The following is a 22,332-nucleotide window of genomic DNA, read 5'->3' as shown; positions in this document are numbered from 1 at the left end:
TGCTTAGGTTGTAGTATTAGCATATTGTGTAGTGTTTCATTTTAAGAATGAATATTTGAAACATTATGCAACGTTTCAAACAGCTACTTTGCTGTCACATGACCTTTAGACCGTAGCATCCAGTTAGATCAAAATACAAACGTCTTTTTTTTTTGTTGTATTTTAAAGGGATAGTTCACCCAAAAATGAAAATTCGTCATCATTTACTCACTTTCAGGTTGTTTAAAACCTGTATGAGTTTCTTTCTTTTGTTGAATCAAAAAGATGATACTTTGAAGAATGTTGGGAACCACACAGTTGATGGTAGCCATTGACTTCCATTGCCTGTCGATGGGTACCGTTGACTCAAATGAAATCAAAAGCAACACAACAAAATGGGTTTTTAGATTTATTGCTAATATCTTGACAGAAATGATCAATTTGCCAGAAAAAAGCAAATGTGATCAGATTAATTTGACCTCTCAGTACAGATTAATCAACATTTACATATGAAATACAGTAAACATAAACTCAGAGGCAGATATCAAACCTCGTTCATACAGTACAGCTTCATAAATCTATAAAAAGTGTAATGAATACAGTCGACAGGTTTCAACCGAGTAGTTAACTCCCTTTAGAGTCTATTTACAGATTAGTAACGATTTACCAAACCGAAGGAAAGCACATTTAAAAACCTGCAACACACTGTTGTGGAAAGCAACTCGTCTAGTCCACCGCATGTTACTAACCGTAAATGTGCTAAAAACACCTGGACAAACATGAAAGGCCTTGAGCCCTTCATCAAAAATCTCTTGAAAATATCAAAATAAAATGTATTTTCTTAATACAAACATGCCAAATCTCCTTATATATATTTATTTAAAAAAAAGAAAAGGGAAAAAAAAGGGCTGCTTTGGCAAAAATCGCAATCAGAAATACAACTTTTAAATATGTACTTTAACACAAAGAGTTAAGACATTTGAAATTATTTTCAATACACTTCCAGCTGCTTGCATGGCAATAGGCACAAACGTTCGCCGTCTGGTTCTTTGACAATATGCAAGAAAATATTTAACACACAAGCAAGATATAATGCTCAAAGTTGTCCTATGTTAACGAAACTCTTGGTTAGAGAGTATTACATTTGCATTTCCTCTAACAGTGCTTTAGGCTTAGGTGATGAAGGATTTTGTCTGACTCTAAACACTTAAAGCACAGAGTCTCCTATGTGAAGCTGCTCTCTAGTGGTCAGAGCGTGTAAATGAGAGGCAGTACTGCAGATCTGGCGTTTTCAGTGCATTTCAAACACCTGACTCACATTTTTCAGAGAACAACAGTTGTAGTGCATCGCGTTCAGAATGAGAACTGGGCAAACCAGCGGCGCGTAATGTCGCCAAGAGCATCATTATAAACCGCTATCAGCAAGAGAACAAGCATATCTTTAATAACAAAATGAACTTTCAAAATATTCCTTTTTTTTTTTTTCTCAGTACTCGCCGTATTTGTTTTTCTTGTAGCGTGTATAAAAGCCTATAAAGATTCACCCGTGTCAGAAAACAAAAAAAATACTGCACTAAAGGACTCAAGTTTAATTTTCTCATTAACTTCGCCAGACGCTGCGAATGAGAACATCAGCTCCTATAAAAATCCTTCTGACAACAATAAACTATTCTGAACCTAAAACAAAAATCCTCTTGCCAACCATCCTATCTGAACTATAACATTAAGATAATTTAATTTCTAAGAGAACCCATTAAGTTTAAGCAACTTGTCACTGGCTCTTTTTTTTGCTCTCCAGACAAGGATGCTTATACAAGCAGAACGGAACTCTATCTCAAGGGTCTCTGGAATCGCTGGCTGGCTGGGCTTTGGTCCCCTGCTTGCGGTCAATCGGTTTTATCTAGTGCTTCTGAGGAGTTTGGGGCAATGTACTTCAGCCGGAAACCACCTGACATACAGAAAGGTCTATGTGAGTATAGGGCTAAAGAACAAGGCTCTGGCACAAATGCTTCAAGCTATTCAAGTTCAAAGCTGGTTTACAGCACATATCTATGTATATAACTCTATCGCCCCCTTGAGGTTTGTTTCTGCTACAGCAATACAAAAAACGTAAGCATATAAAACGGAGCATACACCTCGTTATGGGTGTGACTTCCAGTCTTATCTGCATCCAGCTATTTTTAACTGTACAAAATAACTTGTTTTGCTCCTTGATATTGCACATTGGTGTGTCTTGTCATATTATTTTTAATGTATTACCTTAATTTGTAGTGCAAACCGTTTTACCGTTTACTGCACGTTGTTATTGTTATTACTCTATAGCGCCTCTATAGAACCGGAAGTCTCACCCATAGGCTTACTTCCACGTTGAAGAATAAGGTGGATAAAACTGGTTCATTTCATTACAAAGCGTGAAATCTCGTTCACTTTCTACATTCAAATCTACCATTCAATATCTTACCATTGAAGCAAAAATCAATGAGTTTGGTTGCAAGCGCGCACACAAACAAACGGTCTCCCGTGCGCGCCAAAACTCAAATGGAGAAGGAATGTAAATAAATGTGAGTGAAAATGACTTGAATTTCGGTCTGGTTTTCCTCTTAAATAAATCGCATTACTTCACAAAAGTTGGAAAACGCACACAAATATATATATAGACTACTGTTTGGGTTTTTTAATGTGATTTTTAAAGGTTTAACCACCGTTACAATCATCGTCCTCTCATCCCTCAATCTTGTTTAACGGATGAAAAAAAAAGTGACATAAGGTGAGTAAATACTAGTATAGAGTTATATACTAGAGGTTTTTTTTTTTTTTTTTTAAAGTACTCCTTTTAATATTGCTCCTGCAAAACGATCTCTTTAATAAAAAAAAACAAGTTAAAAGTACAATAAAATAGAAAAAAAGGAATATTTTTCCACATTTTTTCCATTACTGCTACTACTGTGTATCTATACATATACAGAGAGATGAACAAATAGTTTTACAGAGAGATGGACAGATTTTTTTTCACTACAAATTAAAAAAAAAAAAAAAAAGTTTTTTTCACATCTGAAATAATTCACATCTGTGTTTGCATACACTAACAGTCAAAAGTATTTGACCAGTAAGATTTTTAATATTTTTTAAAAGTCTCTTCTGCTCACCAAACCTGCATTATTTGATACAAAGTACAGCAAAAACAGTAACATTTTTAAATAATTTTTAATATTTAAAATAACTGTTCTATTTGAATATATTTTTAAATGTAATTTATTACTGTGATTAAAGCTAAATTTTCAGCATCATTACTCCAGTGTTCAGTGTCACATGATCCTTCTCATTGTAATATGCTGATTTACTGTTCAAGAAACAGTTCAGGATTCTTTGAATAGAAAGATTCAAAGATCAACATTTATCTGAAATAAAACGCTTTTGCAACATACTATACCATTCAAAAGCTTGGAGTCAGTATAATGGTTTTTTTTTGGAAAAGAAACGCTAAAAATTAACACTTTTATTTAGCAAGGACGCTTTAAATTGATCAAAAGTGATGATAAAGACATTTATCATTTAAAAAAAAAAATCTACTCTGCTGTTTTCAACAATAATAAATGTTTTTTGAGCAGCAAATCAGAATATTAGATAATAATGTTTTCTAAACGATCATGTGATTGGAGTAATGATGCTAAAAAAAATTAGCTTTGAAATCACGGGAATAAAAAACATTTAAAATATATTCAAATAGAAAAGCTATTTTAAATATTACAAATATTTCAAAATTGTATTGTATTTTGCTGCACTTTGGATCAAATAAATGCAGGAAAAAACTTTTGACTGGTAGTATACTTGTAGAGAGATCCTGGCATCTTCATACCTGTCAACCCAGCATCGATGGATGGCTGCTTGCAGTCTTGAGCGTAATGTCCGCTCATGCCGCAGTTATAGCAGGACACATTGTTGGTCTTCTTCATGTTGGTTCCGCTAGACATCATTCCAACCGGCGGAAAGACAGGTGGGTAAAAGCGACGGAAGGCAGGCATCTGAGGCACGTTGTATGCCGCTTGCGACGCCAGCATGTGATCCGCGTGAGCGTGCAGGAACGCCGCAGGAGGACCGGTGTGAGCGTAGAAGGGCAGCGGCGTCCCGTTATTCTGGTGACCCTGGGCAGGGAAGCTGTTGCATAGAGACGGAGAGAGATGGAAGAATGGGGGCGGCGGCCCGAACATCTGACGGGCAGGTTGAGGCGGCAGGAAGTAGCTGGGTGCCTGGTGGGCGCCGTTGACCCCGCAGGTTCCACGGCAGCCGCAGGTGTTGCAGCCCCCCTGCTGCTGCGTCCCGCTGGCCTGTGGTGTGACTGGCAGGCTGGAGCTGTTGATGTAGGACAAGGAATCGCTCTGAGCAGTGCTGTGTGTGACCGCGGGGGCCGGCAAGGGCCCCGGTCCTGGGGTGTGCGTGGGTACAGTTGTGGGGCAAGGTCCTGGTACTTGGCTACTGCAGGAACTTGAGCTGGAAGGGGCATTGGCAGCAATGGAGGCCTTGGCATTTGTTTTGACGGGATTGTTGGCCACGGTGGTGTTGGCGGGCTGCAGAGGACATTGGCCAGGCGTGAGGACGCTGAACGCCCCCAGCGGAGGCTGCTGCTGTGGATGAGCGCTGGCCGACGATGCTCCCGGGTCTTGGGGCAGCGGGATGGTGATGGTTATCTTGCCCTGCCCAGCGTCCCTCTGGGTGGTGGTGTTATACTGCAGGGCGTAGGGGAGGCACGCGGTCAGCTCCAGCTCCATTACTGAAGGCGGCTGTGGAACGTTCTGGGGCTCAGCGACTAATGGATTCACCATGGCGACCGCTTTCCCGCCAACGCCTTTGGCGAGGTGAGTCTTTTCAGCTGGTTCCTGCGCCGAGTTATCAGACTGACTCTCTGTATCTGAAGAGACACACATTAAATATTATGTAGATTTCATCTCACGAATCAAAAAGGTATTAAACTACTGTGAAAATGAAAAAAAGATTGATTGCATAGGTCAGCATTAACCAGTTTTCTGTAATCTAATGCTAGGTAATAAAACATAAACAAGTATAGTAATAAATCAGGGCTCAACCATTTCAATCTGAAAACTACTTTACGAGGACAAGTGCATATTTGTGTTTGCGATGAGGGGAGCTTCAAAGGTTGCTACGTGTTTTTGCAACGCTGAGTAATGTATCACAGACATATCTCACGAATCCTTTCATAAACAAAGTGTAGAGAGAGAGTGTAAATACTGCAAGAGATTCATTGTGCAGTGTAGAGAGCTTTACTGATTATAATCTCACAATCTTTGTGAGATTGCGATGAACTAAGATGAGTGACAGCTTTTAATGATTTTTAAGGGAGTTTGTAAATGAGATATTGATTTAATACAACAGTTAAATAAACAAGACTAAACAAGTGACTTACACTGTCTGAATATAACACTATTCCCTAATTTTGATCTATTTTGTCATCAAAAATAGTTTGAAACAAGTCACAACTGAGCCGCTGCGCATCTCCATTCAAACACAGCGTTGTTGCGTTTATGAACGAACCTGTGTTTTTAAACAAATCTAGTGAGTCAATGATTCAATAAATCCCATTCATAAAGACAGTCACTTGCTTTATTTCTGAATTAATCAGCCATTCGAACGAATCGAATGAATGATTCAGTAACACTATCAGGATACAGGCAGTTTTTATTTAATTTTTAAAGCATCTTTTCAGTTAAGAGCACAACTGCTCCTAAAAAGAAAAGTAAGCGAAGAGCCCTGTAAATGTAAAAAAATAAAAAAATAAAAAATATAATAACAATAATATATATATATAGAGAGAGAGAGAGAGAGAGAGAATTTTTTTCATGTTGATTTAAAAAATAAAAACGAAATGGAAGTATCAAATAGAAAAAAAAAAAAAAAGAAAAATCTGAAATGAGTTAGCTTGAGTTGATGTACTAAAATTTAATAAAATAAATAGCTAAATAGAAATATAAAAAAAAACCAACAACAAAAAAACAACATACTAATAAAAACATGACAAACATGATGACTAAAACTTAAACTAGAATTAAAATTAAAACTGGAAAAACTAATTCAAAACATAAACTTGTGCTGTCAAATGATTGATCGTGATTAATCGCATCCAAAATAAAGGTTTTGTTAACATAATATGTGTGTGTGTACTGTGTATATTTATTATGTATATATAAATAAACACACATCCAAGTTATGTTTATATATTAAATGATTTATATATAAATTATATGAACATGTACATGTAGATACTTGCAAATATTTTCAAAATATGTACTATGTGTGTATTTATATATACACACACACATAATAAATACACACAGTACTAGAATATAATATAAATACTATAATATTATATAATACTAAAATAACACTGGTGCAGCTTACTGTTGAAATAGCATCAAAACTCTGCTGTTAGATCACATGGAAAAGCCCTTCGAAGACTATTTTTGCACTGATAAGGATTTAAAAAAAAATTGATTATTCTATCAAATGCAACCTGATATGACTTGTTATCTTGCTATTTTATATTCTATGTATGCATGACTGACTTTGTCATTCTGCTAAATGTCTCCGTAGTAAATTACAGAACTTTTTTTGAATGAACTATCACATTCTGATTAACACACCTTGGTCCTCCAGGCTCTTCTGGTGAACAGGGCTGGACGGCACGGAGTTCGAGCTCTCAGATGACGTGTCCCCATACCGGTCCCTTCCTCCGTCTAGAATCCAAAGGACAGAAGAAAACACGGTTATAGTTCACATGTAACAAGCATGTGGAATGTATTTGGAGATGCACAAACATCAATAATTGTTGCCTTGGCACAAAGACCTTTGCACGCTGCCTGGTTGATCATCAGAGCTGCAGAAGGTTTCTGGATCCCATTTGAACTCTTGACACCGGGAACTCGTCTGCTTCTATCCCTGAAATCATACAACAGCAGAACAACAGCCGTGAACATAAGTCCTACAAAATGCATCTGTGAGTATGCATGCATCACTGCATTTCAAAATATTGCCTCAGTTTAGACACAAAGACAAGGTCAACATTTCAATCTGCACCCATGTAGAGAAAAACTAAACAGTAGCGGGTATTTGTGTACCTTTTTGGAGCTGATCTTCCTTTGCTCTTCTGTCCAGCTGTGAAGATTCTTCTGTCATTGGTGCAGCTCTGCAAGAAGACAGAATACGAATGTGTCTAACATGCCAAAACAATGACTAACTGTGCTGTATTTTTTAAAAATAGTGTGCACAATGAAGTAGTATGCTATAGTTTTACGACAATTAGTTTATTAGGTTGCATGTTTAATTCTGTCTTCCACATGTTTTTAATCCAATTCTTTATAAAATCCTCAGAACTTCTGACAATCTAATCCAACAGTGAAACAAGATGTTAAAAATTTGATGGGGAATGACTTCCAAGTTCAGTCATTACAAACTTATGGTAAAGGAAGTTCAAGCACATTAGATTGTGGTATACAGTATTTAATTACGTCTTTATAGACAGTATGCATTAAAAATTGCACAGTATTCATACTGCAGAAGCACTATCAGTCATGTGCCATTCCAAGAATACCAAAGAGCAAGAAACAATTTCACGGCCTCACCTGTTCCAACTCCGTTTCTTTTTTCCAAACTCTCTCTCCATTCTGCTCACAGTTTCCTCTCCTCTGGCATTCAGAGCGCTGATTACTACAGGGAGAAGAAGACAGATTATGTGACAGGAGAAGGCTGTAAACATGGTTTACTCTACTTATCCCTACAGGACAGGCCTAAAATTAATCACGTACAGCAGTCTCAAGTATTTGGACACTTAAGCCACACTTAATATAGGAATGTCATTGCACTAGATAATAAAATAGGAAACCAAGTTACATTTATTTTAAAGGAAGCTGCACAAGCACACTTTAAACGCAAACATTACACCAAAAAGTTATTAAACAACATATGCGCTAATGTTAAAGTCTTCTTTATGTTTTTTTTAAGAAGAAGTCTCTTATGCTCATCAAGGCTGCATTTATTTGAGCAAAAAATATTATGAAAAATTAATACAATTTAAAATAGCTGTTTTCTATTTGAATGTATATTAAAATGTAATTTATTCCTTTGATGCAAAGCTGAATTTTCAGCATCATTACTTCAGTCTTTAGAGTCACGTGAATTCACTGCTCAAGAAACATTTATTTTTATTATCAATGTTGAAAACTTTTCTTAATAGTTTTGTGGAAACTTTAATGCATTTCTTTTTTTTGTGCAAAGAACACCCTTTGTTTGAAATAGATTTCTTTTGCAACATAATATGTCTTTTACTGTCACTTTTGATCAATTTATTGCATCCTGGCTGAATAAAAATATTAATTCGTCAATGTCTACCTCAGTCCCGCAGCTCTGACGCTGTAAGCCTCCACATCTGTAAAAGACAAAAGTCACCAATAAGACTGTATCATCAGTACGACATTAGCACTTAAATGCATGTTGGCATGTGTTTCTAGGGCAGATCTGACAGGTCTGTATCTCTCTTACCCTCCTCCAGGCTGGAAGTCTCTGAGCAGTCCTCAGAGAAACCTCGTTCTGGCTGATGGATTCTGGCTACGGGTGCACTGGTACCTGCAGAGATGAGCAGATGGGCAAGTATTACACAAAGAAATCATGCTTAGTCTATTAATATGCTCATACTTGGTCATTTTGAGATTAGTAAACAACTGATAATGTTTTCTGATTGGCCAGAAGGATTCTCACAATGGCTGCATGGCAGTACAGACGCATCAGACAGGAAGAACCTGGAAACGTCACATCTCTGAAGGACATCTTGTGATAAAGATAGGAACTTCTCCCTGCAAAGAAAAAAGTTAAAGGTATTTAAACAGTCATTGATATTTTATTTTCACAATCTGTGACTACATCGAAGCTGTGCTACAGGAAGTAGAATCCCCTCTGGCCCTGACATCAGTGTTACTGACCTAAATTCTGCCATGTGTTGTGGGACTTGAAAAGGACACTTTGTTTTATATGACAACAACAAAAAAAGAATTGAACACAGATTCCCTTTGACAATTTAGTGACAGACTTGATCTAAATCTTTCAGTCTCTGAAGAATTAAAAACAATCTGCCTAACGTTATATAATTTGACCATATCTAGTCAGGAAATAGGTCAGAAAAGTTTTAGGTTGCCTTAGCAGTTATAACCCTCTCCTTGTCTACCTCATGCTTACAGTTTAAAACTAATAAAACTAATGCAATTGTATCTATCATTTTAAAATATGCTAGTTATGCATGTTTTTGGTTTAGCACTGAGACTTTCAGAGTCAGATTTAGGAATTGCACTGAAATGTATGTTTTCTGCACAACTGCATTTATCCCATGATATAGACTATAATGTGATTATAATGACAGCGAATTGAACAAAAACCCAAACAAGACAAATGTAGCATTGCATTTCTAGAAAGAGAAAACCTTAAAGCTGAGAAAATGGAATACAAATGTAAGGATGTAACATTTTTCAGAAGTAACACAATTATGCAAGATTATACTATTACAAGTAATGTTCCTCGACCCTACTTAAGAGAGATGAGACTCACCTGAGGTTTCTCTCCAGTTCTCTGGATTCACATTGATCTCCACGACTCAGTAATCTGACGATGCCCTTCTCAAAGCCTTCGGGACTCTGCTCTTTAGGAAGCTAGAGAGACAAAGGGATTGTTTTACCTCACTTTACACTTTGAAATTTCAATTCAGTGCAGCTAAGCTACAGTTGAAGTCAAAAGTTTACATACGCCTTGCAGAATCTGCAAAATGTTAAATGATGTTAATGATCATATAAAAATGCATGTTAATTTTTAATTAACACTGACCTGAATAAGATATTTCACCTAAAAGACGTTTACAAGAGAAAATAATAGTTGAATTTATAAAAATTACCCCATTCAAAATTGATTTTTTGTACTGTGTTGTTACCTAAATGATCCACAGCTGTTTCGGAACAGAATGAAGATGTGTACATTTTTCTTATTTTGCCTTAATATCAATTTATTTTTCCTTTTAGTGTTGCCCTTCAGAAGATACAGAAGATACTTAGTTTACCCTAATCTTCAATTTCAAAAAGTGTTTACCCCCTGGGGCTCTTAATGCATTGTTTTTTTCTTCTGAAGCATCAAGTGTTTGAACCTTCTGTAATAGTTGCATATGAGTCCCTCAGTTGTCCTCAGTGTAAAAAGATGGATCTTAAAAATCATACAGTCACTGTTGAGAAAGGGTTCAAATACACAAAATGCTGAAAAAACAGAATTTGTGGGACCTGAAGGGACAAACAAGGGACTTGTGAACAACTATCATTAAAAAAACAAAACAAAAAAAACCCCACACACACAGTCTTGGATCATTCAGATAACAACACAGTATTAAGAATCACTTACTTTTGAACAGGTAATTTTTATAAATTCAACTATTATTTTCTCTTGTGGACTATATGTAACCGTCTTTTATGTGAAACATCTTACTCAGGTCAGTACTCAATAAAAAAATATCATGCATTTTGCATGATCCCTCTTATTTTGGTAAAATAATTAACATTTTGCAGATTCTGCATAGTGTATGTAAACTTTTGACTTCAACTGTACATGTTCTGGTGATAAAAATGCCAACAAGGCATACTAAACTGAAAGAAAGAGTAAAAAGGCTGTTTAGAATGCCAAACCACAATTACACAAAATACTAAACACATTTTAATTCAGTAATAAATACTGAAAAGTACATAAATGATACTAAAATAACAGTGAAGCATATACAGTGCAGTATGCAGAAGGCTTGTATTCCATTACAGCCATAGAGAGGAAAATAGAAATAGAAACAGATGGATAAAGTCCCTCGCTGGTCTGGCCAGGTGGCATCTTGCCCAACTGATGGGCACACCGGCATGTGCTACAGTCTCACGTGACTAAACAAACATAAACTCCACACCAAAGACCTACTTCTCTCTGCTCACCTTTAGTAGAAAATCCTCCAACTCACGATGACTTTTGGTCACTGCAGTGGATGAAGAGTCTGACCATTTCACCTGCAAAAAAAGAGAAACTCAATGAGAACAGAGCAGTATTGCTGTCAATGGTTTGAGCATAACAGATCTTTTACTTGGATTCCCCAGAGCTCATCATATTTCACTCAGACATGAATAATTGTGCTTGTCCTTTTGCCACAGATGCCTTAACATGGATTTCTTCACATCTCCTCGGTCAAATATTTCAATAGTCTGGGTTCCAGAAATGACATTACAGCAAGAGAAGAACATTTGAGCTTTTAGACTATTAGCTCATTTTCAAAGATTACGACGTGTTAGGTAAATAAAATATTCCATTGGAATCTCCCATTGAAATCTAGGCATACCTGAAATATTTAAACCAGCCCAAATAAAGACAATGACATCAGCATGGGGCGTACGCCCAGAATCAGTTTTTCGCCAAACTGGGTCATTGCACTATTTTTTACACTTTAGCATTTCAACCACTAGAGTTCACTTGTTTTAAATTAATTCACCACAACTTTAGCTCAAACAAATATTTTGTAGAAAAGAAAGTCCCAGCGCTAAACTAAAAAGGACCCATGCATAACTATCGTGCATAACTATCATATTTTTAACCAGTACAGACTGTAGTCAACTGTTTTACTTTAATTCAGCAAAAACAACAAAAAAAAAAACTGCAGTTTCTACAAAGATACAAAGATATTATATTCTACAAAGATATTAAAAGCAGCACAACTATAAATAAACACTTTCTTTTACCATCTGGCCGGCGCTACAGAGCCCCAAACACCAGGACAACCAGGCACAAAAACAGTTTTTTCCCCCAGGCAATTCTCCTTATGTACAGTTAAATGTTCCCCCCATTGTGCAATATAACATGCAATAACTTTTTATTTATTAGTGACCACCCCCAACCTAGCACATCCCTGCATCTCTACCTCTTTCTATTCTATTCTATTCTATTCTGTCATCTATAGCACAACTGTACATACCACTTATTTATTTCTCAATTTATTTTTCTAATTGTCTATTTATATTTACATATGTGTATTTTATTCTCATCTTATGTTTATTGTCTGTATGTTGTTGCTGTCTCTGTGTACTGGAAGCTAATGACACTAAAACAAACGTGCAAGCATACTTGGCAATAAAAGATCTTTCTGATTCTGATTTCTTGAGCAGCATATTAAAATGATTTCTAAAGGATCATGTGACACTAAAGACTGGAGTAATGATGCTGAAAATTATGGAATTTGCATCACAGGAATCAATTACATTTAAAATATATTCACATAGAAAACTGGTATTTTAAATTGTAATAGTATTTCACAATAGTACTGTACTTTACTGTATTTTTGAACAAATAAATGCAGCCTTGGTGAGCATAAGAGAATTTACTTTTTAGTAACTATTACATACTAGTACATACTAGACAAGGGGGTGAGTACATGATCTGTAAATGTTTGTTCTGTAAGTGGACTTCTCCTTTAATGAAAATGTCAGTAGGGATGTCACTGTGAGGAAATTTTCACATCAGTATATACACTTGTAACAAAACAGGTATTACCCGTAACACTGCTTTCTCTTTTGCTTTCAAATTTACGATCTTGGCGTGACATTTTACAAGAAAACAATTGTCTGCACTTGCATTTTGACACCTTTCACTAAGACCAAAACGAATGCTTGAAAGATAGATTCAACCAAGCACAACAACCAAACAGTACAATGACAAACTAGGTTATATAATATATAATATAGAATGTTTATTAACAAAAATAAATAAGGCATACAGCACATGCTGTATTTAACAGAAATTAAACATAAAATGGGGAATTTAGGTACTCCTTCTCCAAGGGGAAGGAGTACCTAAAATAAATGGGGCATTTGGTGTCCTCGCTGTACTGGAGAATCGTGAAGGTAGAGCCCTATTAAGTCAGTTTTATGTTTTCCCAAATTCCATTTTTTCCCATTTTAATTGTTCTAGATTCTGCTAATTTAACTTAATTTAACAGTGATTTATTAAAAGTTTACCAAAATCACATTGTAGGGCCCTTGAAAATATTTTTTGCCCCTCAAATTCAGTTTTATTTTTTACCAAATTCAGTTTTTCATTAGTTTTCTGGATTCCATTTGAAAGTTTTTAATAAAATGTAATAATCAAAATCACCTCTAAGTAATTGATTTTATTAAAAAAACAGTTCTAGAAATTATGTTCATGCTTTCATGTACTTATATATTGAGGGGGCAGAGACTGAAAACACAGCAATGCTTCAGTATGTGTGTAGTAAACAAAACTGCGCACCTGCGTCATTCATTCACACAGAGACACGCAGAACATGCAGTACTCATATGTGACCCTGGACCACAAAACCAGTCATAAGGGTCTGTTTTTTTTTAATTGAGATGTATACATAATCTGAAAGCTGAATAAATTAATACTGTATGGTTTGTTTGGAAAGGACAATATTTGGCCAAGATACAACTATTTGAAAATGTGAAATCTGAGGGTGCAAAAAAAATATCCTAATGATTTTTGGCATAAAAGAAAAATTGATAATTTTGACCCATACTATGTATTTTTGGCCACTGCTACAAATATACCTGTGCTACTTAAGACTTAAGAGACTTAAGACTGCTTTTGTGGTCCAGGGTCCATCTTTAGTATATTTGTGGCTTAATATTCACAGACAATCATCCATATTACGTTTTGACTGAAGTGTACTGACCTACTTTTAATTTATTCATCCAAAATTTGGCAAATCCCATGACATTCCATGTTATACAGTAAATTTGGTTTTCTGTATCGTGGAAATCATAGGGCCCTAGGAAGGGCAGTGTTCAGTGGGGTGGTATTGCAGGGGGCAGGTAATGTAATTGATGTACAGCCAAACACCAGGCCTACTGCACATTATGGCTGTGATAGTGGCATTTTCCTGTGGATTTACAGAAGAGCAAAACCGTTTTCACTGTAGTCTGTTTTCGGTAGAATTACACAATAGAGCTCAATATAAACTACAGCCGTTGAGAAAGTTCTGGCAGATATCTACTCCGAACGACTCGATAAGATGATGCCCGTAATTGCTGCAATTATTCTTTCTCAGACAACAAGTGTTGAAGTGCTTATCTGTAACCTCAGACTGGCTCTTTCAACACCCGGGTAGCCCATCACGCTTAGTAAATATTTTAGCCTTAACAAGGGCTGGCACGCGGTTTCGTCTGCTCCTCTAGTGAATACTGATGTCTTAATCGTAGGGTTTGGCGAGACTCAGGTGGTCAGGGTTCAGTTGTAAGCCTGGGAAAGGGTGGAGAATCCGTCTTCCAGTGACGCATGGGGATTTCAGATTGGGATGCAACTCACATAAGGATGGAATACAAGACTTTAAGACGGACAGAAAAAAGGTAGTGGCTCAAATCTGGCCGAGAACACATAATGCTTTCCTTTTCCTTCCATTCTTTCAACCTTGTTTTGATGAGGATGGATTGGACTCGGCTGAATAACACCATGTACTAACCAGGAACGATGGTGCATGAATAACAATGTCTAATGATTTTATGTTCACACTGAGAACATTTAATGTTTAATAATGTAAGGCAGCATTCATTTATGCCGTTTATGATGATAACAAACTCAGCTGACAGTGATTGTGGTTTTAAACACTTAAATCTCTGTCAGAACTGCTTTCTATCTTAATATATCCTGGGGAGTGCAGAGCGAAAGACTCATCATGTCCTTACGGGTGTCCTCAATACGTCTCCTTCCCACTTCAGCCTCCAAACAACCTTTAGGTTACGAAAACTGAATTGACACTGAACTTTTAAACTGTATGAAAATAGTTGTATATTGCTGAACCAACAGTCCAGTCAAGTTTTATTTACTTGTCAAAGCCAATTTTTACTTGCACCCGGTCCGTAACTTTAAGCCAGACAGTTCAGCATGACCTTTTGCGAGACCTGATTAATAGTGAAATTGTCAAAGCCATTTTAAAAGTGGAACTATGCATATGCATCTTAAAAATATAACACTCAAAAAAAATACAAAATGAGTCATGGCACAACAGCTAAAGATGCCAGACTTGTTGAGTACGGCTATAGCAGGGATTCTAGCGATCAGTTGAAAGACGTCTTAAGAGGAGTTTACAGTGCAAACTGTCTAACAGCTTTAAGAATAAATAAATTAATTAATTAAAAAAAAAAAAAATAATAATAATAATAATAATAATAATAATAATATATATAAATATATATATATATATATATATATATATATATTTTAGATACACACAATCATATATCCAGTTGATCTGTTAGGGGATTTTACATGGTTTCATGGTTTCTCACAGTCTTCCCACAATAAACACTTAAAAAGTCCTAAATGAGTATTTTCTATTTAAGATGCTGGATTTCATTACTCATTGTGATTTCAGAGCATCTGCGCTTCTTACTTCTAGGAATCATAATTCCATAATTCCTTGATCTTTTTATAATTAACAGAAGTTCAATGTACAATCAGAAAAAAATTAAACATTGATTTTTTTTGTTTGTTTAATCTATTTTCTTATTATGATGAGTTTAATCAGTTAGCACAAATTAAAACAAAAAATGCTTTACAATAATATTTGTAATCTTTAAATCAAAGTACAATAACTTGCCTAACCTCTAAAATTACTTTTCTTTTACAAACCCTCTTATTTATTAACCGATTATTTATCATTTTTTCTCATTAAATAGTTTAACTCGGAAATGCGTCACTATATTAAATTACAATGGGTTGTGAACGCAATTGTGTAGACCAAATAGACCATTTATTCAAACTAAAAATGCCAAAGTGAGACGTCAGACAATTGCAGTACAGCCCAAGCAATACATGCTACTTGAACAGCATTGTGAGTTAATCATCTTGCTTCCCTCAGTTTCATATTTAGCTTGGTATGCTATAATGTATTTCAAAGGATATTTATCATGTCATGACCTAGCTTTTGTGATAAAACTGGGTATTGCAGGATTCCAGGGTAATTTTCACCCCTGAAAATTACACGATACATTAGGGGAAGGAAAAGAAAAGCACTTCTCTCGGTCAGGCCTCTCTCTCTCTCTCCCTGACTGTTTTGGCTCTGGTCCATACTCTCACTGTGAGCCGAGCCAAAGCCTCTTTGGTGAGGCTGTCAACTCTGTATCAACAACCGGATGTTTACAGCTCAGGCTTTGCATGTTTCCTCACTTGTCCCGGAGAGACAGAAGTCTCATGTACACAGCCGAGAGCATAGCTTGGCCTTCAGGATGCGTCTGGAACCACAGAGGCTGAGTACGCGTTCATTTTAAGGCCTTGTTAACACCATGAATAATGCAAAGCGTGCATGCAAATCTGAAACAAAAGCTTCTACTAAGACAATAACTGTGATTAACTGTGAACTGATTCACACCTTGCCTACACCACATTAATGTTCTTTTTTAACCAGCTACATTAGCACACAAAACAAATTGTTTTATAGTCAAACTTTACTGCATACCTCCCAGTGGAACACAATATTCAATGAGGAAAATAAAAAAAAGTAGAGTAGGACTTGACTTTATCCATCGGGAATTGAGTGAATCGTGGGTGTTAACATACCAGAATGGAGCCAGGCGGGTTTCTTTGGAATAGCATGCATAATAACATCAAGAACAAGTAAATGGGGTCCATTTTGATTTCATGTTAAATTTACTCTCTTCTGTACTGATCCAAGCCCACTTCACATAGATGTATACTATATATATGGGCCATTCTACAGAACCAAAAAGGTTGTACAACAACCAAAAAGCATATTTAAAAAGCATTACAGTATTTAAATCTTAGATGTTTACTAAGATACTTCTATTATCTATTGAAACCCACAATAATATTTAAAATATTAGTAGGGCTGTCGATTAATCCCGATTTATCGCATACAGAATAAAAGTTTGAGTTTGCCTAATAAATGTGTGTATATAAATACACACAAATTAATGTATATATTTAAAAGGAATATGTTATTTATGTACAAAATATTTGTATTTATATATAATATAAATTATATAAAAATTATAATAAATACATATACTTGTAAATATAATGTTTGTATTTATGTATACACATAGTAATTGCACACAGTACACACACATATATTAGGCAAACTCAAACTTTTATTTTGTATGCGATTAACTGTGATTAATCGCGATTAATTGTTTGACGGTCGTAAATATAAGTAAGCTCAATATATTTAAAATCATCATTTATTGGGTGCTTTCAATTAAGAGGTGGCTGTTCCAAACCCTAACCCCAAAATTTCAACTTATGAAAATGATATTGAAATAATTTTTGTATTTTTTTTCCATTGTTGTTTTTAAAAGTATCTTAGTATTCTTTTAAAAAGTGTTTAAAAAGTTCAAAAATATTTATTTTATAATTTCTTTGTATTTCTTTGAATTCAAAATACAACAAATCTCATAAATTACACTTTAAATATTATTAAAAACGTAATTGTTATTGATTTACCTCTGACAATTTTTTAATAAAATAGCAAAATATATATATATTTGCAATGTAGATGTAAGCAAAATATTAGCAGGTCAATATAACCCTTGTATTTAAATTATTATTACTGTGTATCCGTAGTGACAAAATTTGGGGAGAGGACAAATATTCCAAAACTTTCTGAAAATACAATATGAGAATGAACTGCAATATTAATATACAATTTTATAAATGATTACAAATCTATACTATTTAGCCATGATTATGTGTATGTATTGGATATCTCTAAATACTACTTTAATATGTAGCTACAAGAATTAGCAAATTAACCATCAATACAAACACATTCATTTGAATTCTGTGGAAATCTGTAAACAGAGATTCTGTGCTGACCTACCAACCGACAAGCTAACAATAGTGACCATATAGTTGTTCAAAGTACCTCAACATTTCTTATCTTGCTTTCTTAGGAGACTCTTTCTTACCGGCATGACATATAACTGGGTACATATCATTCTAAATCATTTCTCACAATCCTGGAGCTCTAAGCTTCTTTTAGATGAAATGTCAATGTTGAAACGCTTCCGTCTCTGAGGGGTTTTTGAACTTACCTCAAAACTGTACTGCCTGCCGTCTCCTCCCATAGAAACCTCCTTCAGAATGATCTTCTCAATGTGTACCACTGCAACATCAAAGGACATCATCGTTACAGTGCTGAAACTCTGGCTTTTTTTCTATGTGTTGAAAGGGTTTTTTAATACCTTCCCTCTGCGATGTGCCGCTGAGGTGTGGATTGGCGTTGCTGCAAAGAGTCCAGTCCACGTCATTCTCCCGGTGTGGACAGAGGAACCCCGGTCTGGATAACTGGCTCTGCAACGGTAAAAGAAAAATAAGTTATTAAGAAGGTGAGTAAACGCATCAATTTTTAACATTAGACTCTAGGATGAGCATAATGGACACACCTGAGGTTGCCAATGCCATTACAAGACATTAAATTGGTGTTTTTTGAAAAACAAAATAATCTGAAAGGTAACAACTAATCTAGTAACTTGAAATTCACCAAGTGAGCAGGTTTCCAAATGTGAGTAAATCAGAGCACTTACAATCAAGCCAAATCAAAGCTACTCACATTCAGTCGTTAAAAATGTGTCAATTAATTCGATTGAACCAACTGATCCCCCGTTTCATCTTGTATTTTGTCCACTACTCATCATCATCATTTAAACCATTACCATCACTCTCAACTTGACATCAGCAACAAACAACAGACATTCATAAACAGACAGAGAATGTCGTTTTGGAGGCCCGATTCGGTCTAATGAGTGCGGACGTCCCATGCGACGAAAAATCCCACACATGGCCTCATTTGCAAAATGCAAGCCCACAATCAAATCATTCACATGGAGATCAAAAGAGAACAGGGAGGATAGTACATAACACAACCCACAAGCCTACAAGACACCAATAAATGTAGCAAAGCAAATGTGTTATCATGTGGTTGTACTGGATTAAAGAGTTTGGATAACTGACATTGCATATTCCTATTAAGAGGTTTGCTGACACATATAACTTACAAGAGACAACCAGGCATGCAATTACATAAATGCAGTTCCATTTTTTAAGATCTGTGTTTAATATATTTGAGCACAGTATTTGCCAGGATTTTCCCTGTCACGGTCTGGCTTTAAACTACTGAACATATTGACAGCTGCCAATCATCATGAGCACATGAATCCTGCAGATGTCTTGATACACTTCTGGCTGCCCAATTAAATATTTATTTTTCATTTCTAAAACGAATCCTATTCGATTTTTTTAAGAAGTCAGTTCCCAACGACTCCCACCAAGACAAAAATATCCACCACAAGAACATACCACTTCTGTAGTGATTTTGATGTGATTCCTTTTTACTGTCCAACAGTATGACATTATTTCAGTATGTGACATTTAGAAATCTTATAAATATTACCCAATACCCAAAGAGTCTCTTTAAAAACAACTAAATAAGATTTAAAATATCTTGCATGGACTCCAGCTTATCCGGTAGGATCTTAGTTGCTTCCTAATCCAATTGAAATCCTGTAGGACTGATTCAAAACTATGATAGAAATTCCAACAGGGATCCAGCACACATTCCTTTTCGACTAGAGGTTATTCATGTTCATTAGTTCATGTCAGTTTAAGTGGTGGTACCTTGGAACACTCATTGTCACATGGTAACACCATGACACGTTCAAAAACTGGTCATTTTTATTAGTGACTCTCTACATGGTTTCTGCTCTTACTGAATGTTTACCATGGTATTTATATGATATTCCAAGAATTTCAAAGAATACCACTGCATTAGTATAGTGAACATTGAAATAAAAAGGTAATCCTACTCTGCTTTTGGTCATATTTTGTATTAATGACTTTAGCCAATACATGAAAAAAATACTACCATATTTTGGTACCACAGTAGAATCATAATATTCCATGTAAATACGATGGTACATGAATTTTCAATACCTTTGTACATCATCTGATACATCATTGTACCAAGGTACTGTCACAGGACTTTTCTGTAAAGGTGGTACTCCCAAGAATACTATGGTTTTGCCATGTTCATGTGCCAGTATGAATATAAATGTTCAGAAAACCATTGCATTTATATGCTACTCTACGTATTTCAAAGAATGCTATGTGTTAGAATAGTACATTTTCAAAAAGCAATGGAAATATGTTTTGGTCATTTTTATTAGTGACTTTAGCCAATACATGAAAAGGTACCATGAAACTACAATGTTTTTGGAAATGTACCACCATAGAACCATAATATTCTCTGGAGTGCCATGTAAATACCATGGTTTTTCCATCTGACACCATCATTGTACCATGGTCTTGTGCCAGGACTTTTACCTAAAGGTGGTATTCCCAAGAATACCATGGTATTGCCATGCTCATAGTACATTTACGAAAAACCATGCCAATAACATGATGCTTTTGGTCACATTTATTAACGATTAACGAGCCAATACCTGAAAAAGTACCATAGTACTACCACATTTTTGGACATGTACCATATTAAAACCATAATATTCCCTGGAGTGCCATGTAAATACCATGGTTTTACCATCTGACACCATCACTGTACCATGGTCCTATGCCAGGACTTTTACATAAAAGTAGTATTCCCATAAATACCATGGTATTGCCATATTCATATGGAAATATGAATACGGTATTCAGAAAAACAATGCATTTATGAGCCATTTCAAAGATAACGTGATATTAATATAGTGCACATCTGAAAAACCATGGTAACAGCATGGTGCTTTTGGTCCATTTTGTTTGTGATTTTAGCTAATACATAAAAATTTCTTTCAAAAAATAAACAAAAAAACATGGTAGTTCCATAGTAGAACCATAATATTCCCTGGAGGAGCATGTGAATACTATGGTTTTACCATCTGATACCATGGTACTGTCACAGGACTTTTCTGGAAGGGTGGTACTCTGTATCAATTTGGTGTTTTAGGGTACGTGTCCAAAACATGAAATTACCATAGTATTTCTGCCACTTTTGTTAGTGTAATGTCAGTGATATTAAGGTAAATATAACACACCCATCTTTGGAGTCTGTCCAACTGCGCTCGCAGCTCTTCCCGCTGATAGAAACTGAACGCCGGGTGTAACGATCCCATCGTGAAGAGCAGCCGCAGTTGATCCACAGTCTCCGGCTCCGGTAGAGCCCCGCACATCCCGGCGTCCATTCGACTCAACGTCCTGAAGAGAATCCCGGCGCACTCCCTGCTCTTGGATCCGAGCAAAGACAAATAAACGAGGAGTTTGGACAGCACAACGGGGTCGCTTACGTCCACCAGCCCCTCCAGATCAGTGGGGCAGTTGGCCCGGATCTCATAGTCCCGCAGGACGGTGAAATCTCTCCGGGCCAGATCCTCCAGACAGGCGCCGAGGAAGCGTAGCTCCAGCGGCTGACACATATGCAGCAGCCCGCAAAGCAGCTCCACGCGTCCGGACGGGTTCAGCTGTAAGCCGAACCACTCGAACACCGCCTCCTTATCGAGCTGAGCCGCTCCGGTGCCGCTCACCCGATCGGAGCCGTTAACGGAATTCAAGTCGCATCGGTGATTTTCGCCTCCCGCCGCTCGCAGCTTCATCTTCATCATTATCAGCTCTCAAACACGAACATCAGAGATGGAAGTCCATGGATGCTACTTTCTGCCCAATATTTCGGCATCAAACCGCGGTGAAATTCCCGATTTGGGGCGGAATTTCGCTAAAAATTTGCTGTCTGTAGTCTGACGGTGTGGCTGTGGTCAGTTTGCCAGATTACTCGCCTGCCGTGCCTCCAGAATATCCTGTCAATCATCCATGACTCCACCCACTCGTCATAGGAGCCGCAGGGTCCTAAATTCACCAGCTGCAAAATTCATTTTATGAACTGACAAAATCTAACAAATATATAAATAATTGAGTACATTAATTATGAATTTAACACAGTACGATTAAATAATAGCATAACCAATTCAATACGCCACGAAATATATTAAAGGGTTTAACTGCTCTATAATTATATACTCGAGTAACCTTGTGCTTTTTATAAAACGACTGTTCTAGGAATACAATGTAAGACACTAGTGTTCATTTAATTATGTTTATTAATGAAAACAATAAGCACAGTAAAATAATTCTTACGCCAATTAATATAGTTCCATAGTAAATGTACACGCCCATTAATACATTCAATTGACTTAGGCTCACGTCACGTTTAAGTGTTTAGTGTTGGATGCTTGTTATTAGCAATGCTTTTTTTTACAC

General features: G+C 36.2%; 2 protein-coding genes across 2 annotated transcripts in view; one reads left to right on the top strand and one right to left on the bottom strand.

The window, feature by feature from the left end:
- Positions 1-375: 375 nt before the first annotated feature.
- zcchc2 (zinc finger, CCHC domain containing 2) lies at positions 376-21,869 on the bottom strand. Its single transcript, XM_051122414.1, has 14 exons — positions 21,117-21,869; positions 18,273-18,381; positions 18,123-18,193; positions 10,986-11,057; positions 9,583-9,683; positions 8,743-8,837; positions 8,527-8,610; positions 8,377-8,413; positions 7,611-7,695; positions 7,107-7,174; positions 6,836-6,927; positions 6,633-6,725; positions 3,836-4,885; positions 376-1,927 (listed from the first exon to the last, which is right to left on the bottom strand). The coding sequence occupies exons 1-14, from the start codon at positions 21,678-21,680 to the stop codon at positions 1,866-1,868; spliced, it is 2,583 nt and encodes an 860-aa protein (XP_050978371.1). The 5' UTR covers positions 21,681-21,869; the 3' UTR covers positions 376-1,865.
- The window catches only part of si:ch211-106n13.3 (vWFA and Collagen domain-containing protein), a 40,248-nt gene continuing 36,245 nt past the window's right edge, over positions 18,330-22,332 (top strand). Inside the window, exon 1 of the mRNA XM_051122452.1 lies at positions 18,330-18,416. The gene's annotated coding sequence lies outside the window, so the exon portion shown is untranslated. The remainder of the gene's footprint in view (positions 18,417-22,332) is intronic.

Source organism: Labeo rohita, chromosome 2 (assembly GCF_022985175.1).
Source record: "Labeo rohita strain BAU-BD-2019 chromosome 2, IGBB_LRoh.1.0, whole genome shotgun sequence".
In the NCBI taxonomy this organism is placed as follows: domain Eukaryota; kingdom Metazoa; phylum Chordata; class Actinopteri; order Cypriniformes; family Cyprinidae; genus Labeo; species Labeo rohita.
This window is presented reverse-complemented; position numbering and strand designations above follow the sequence as displayed.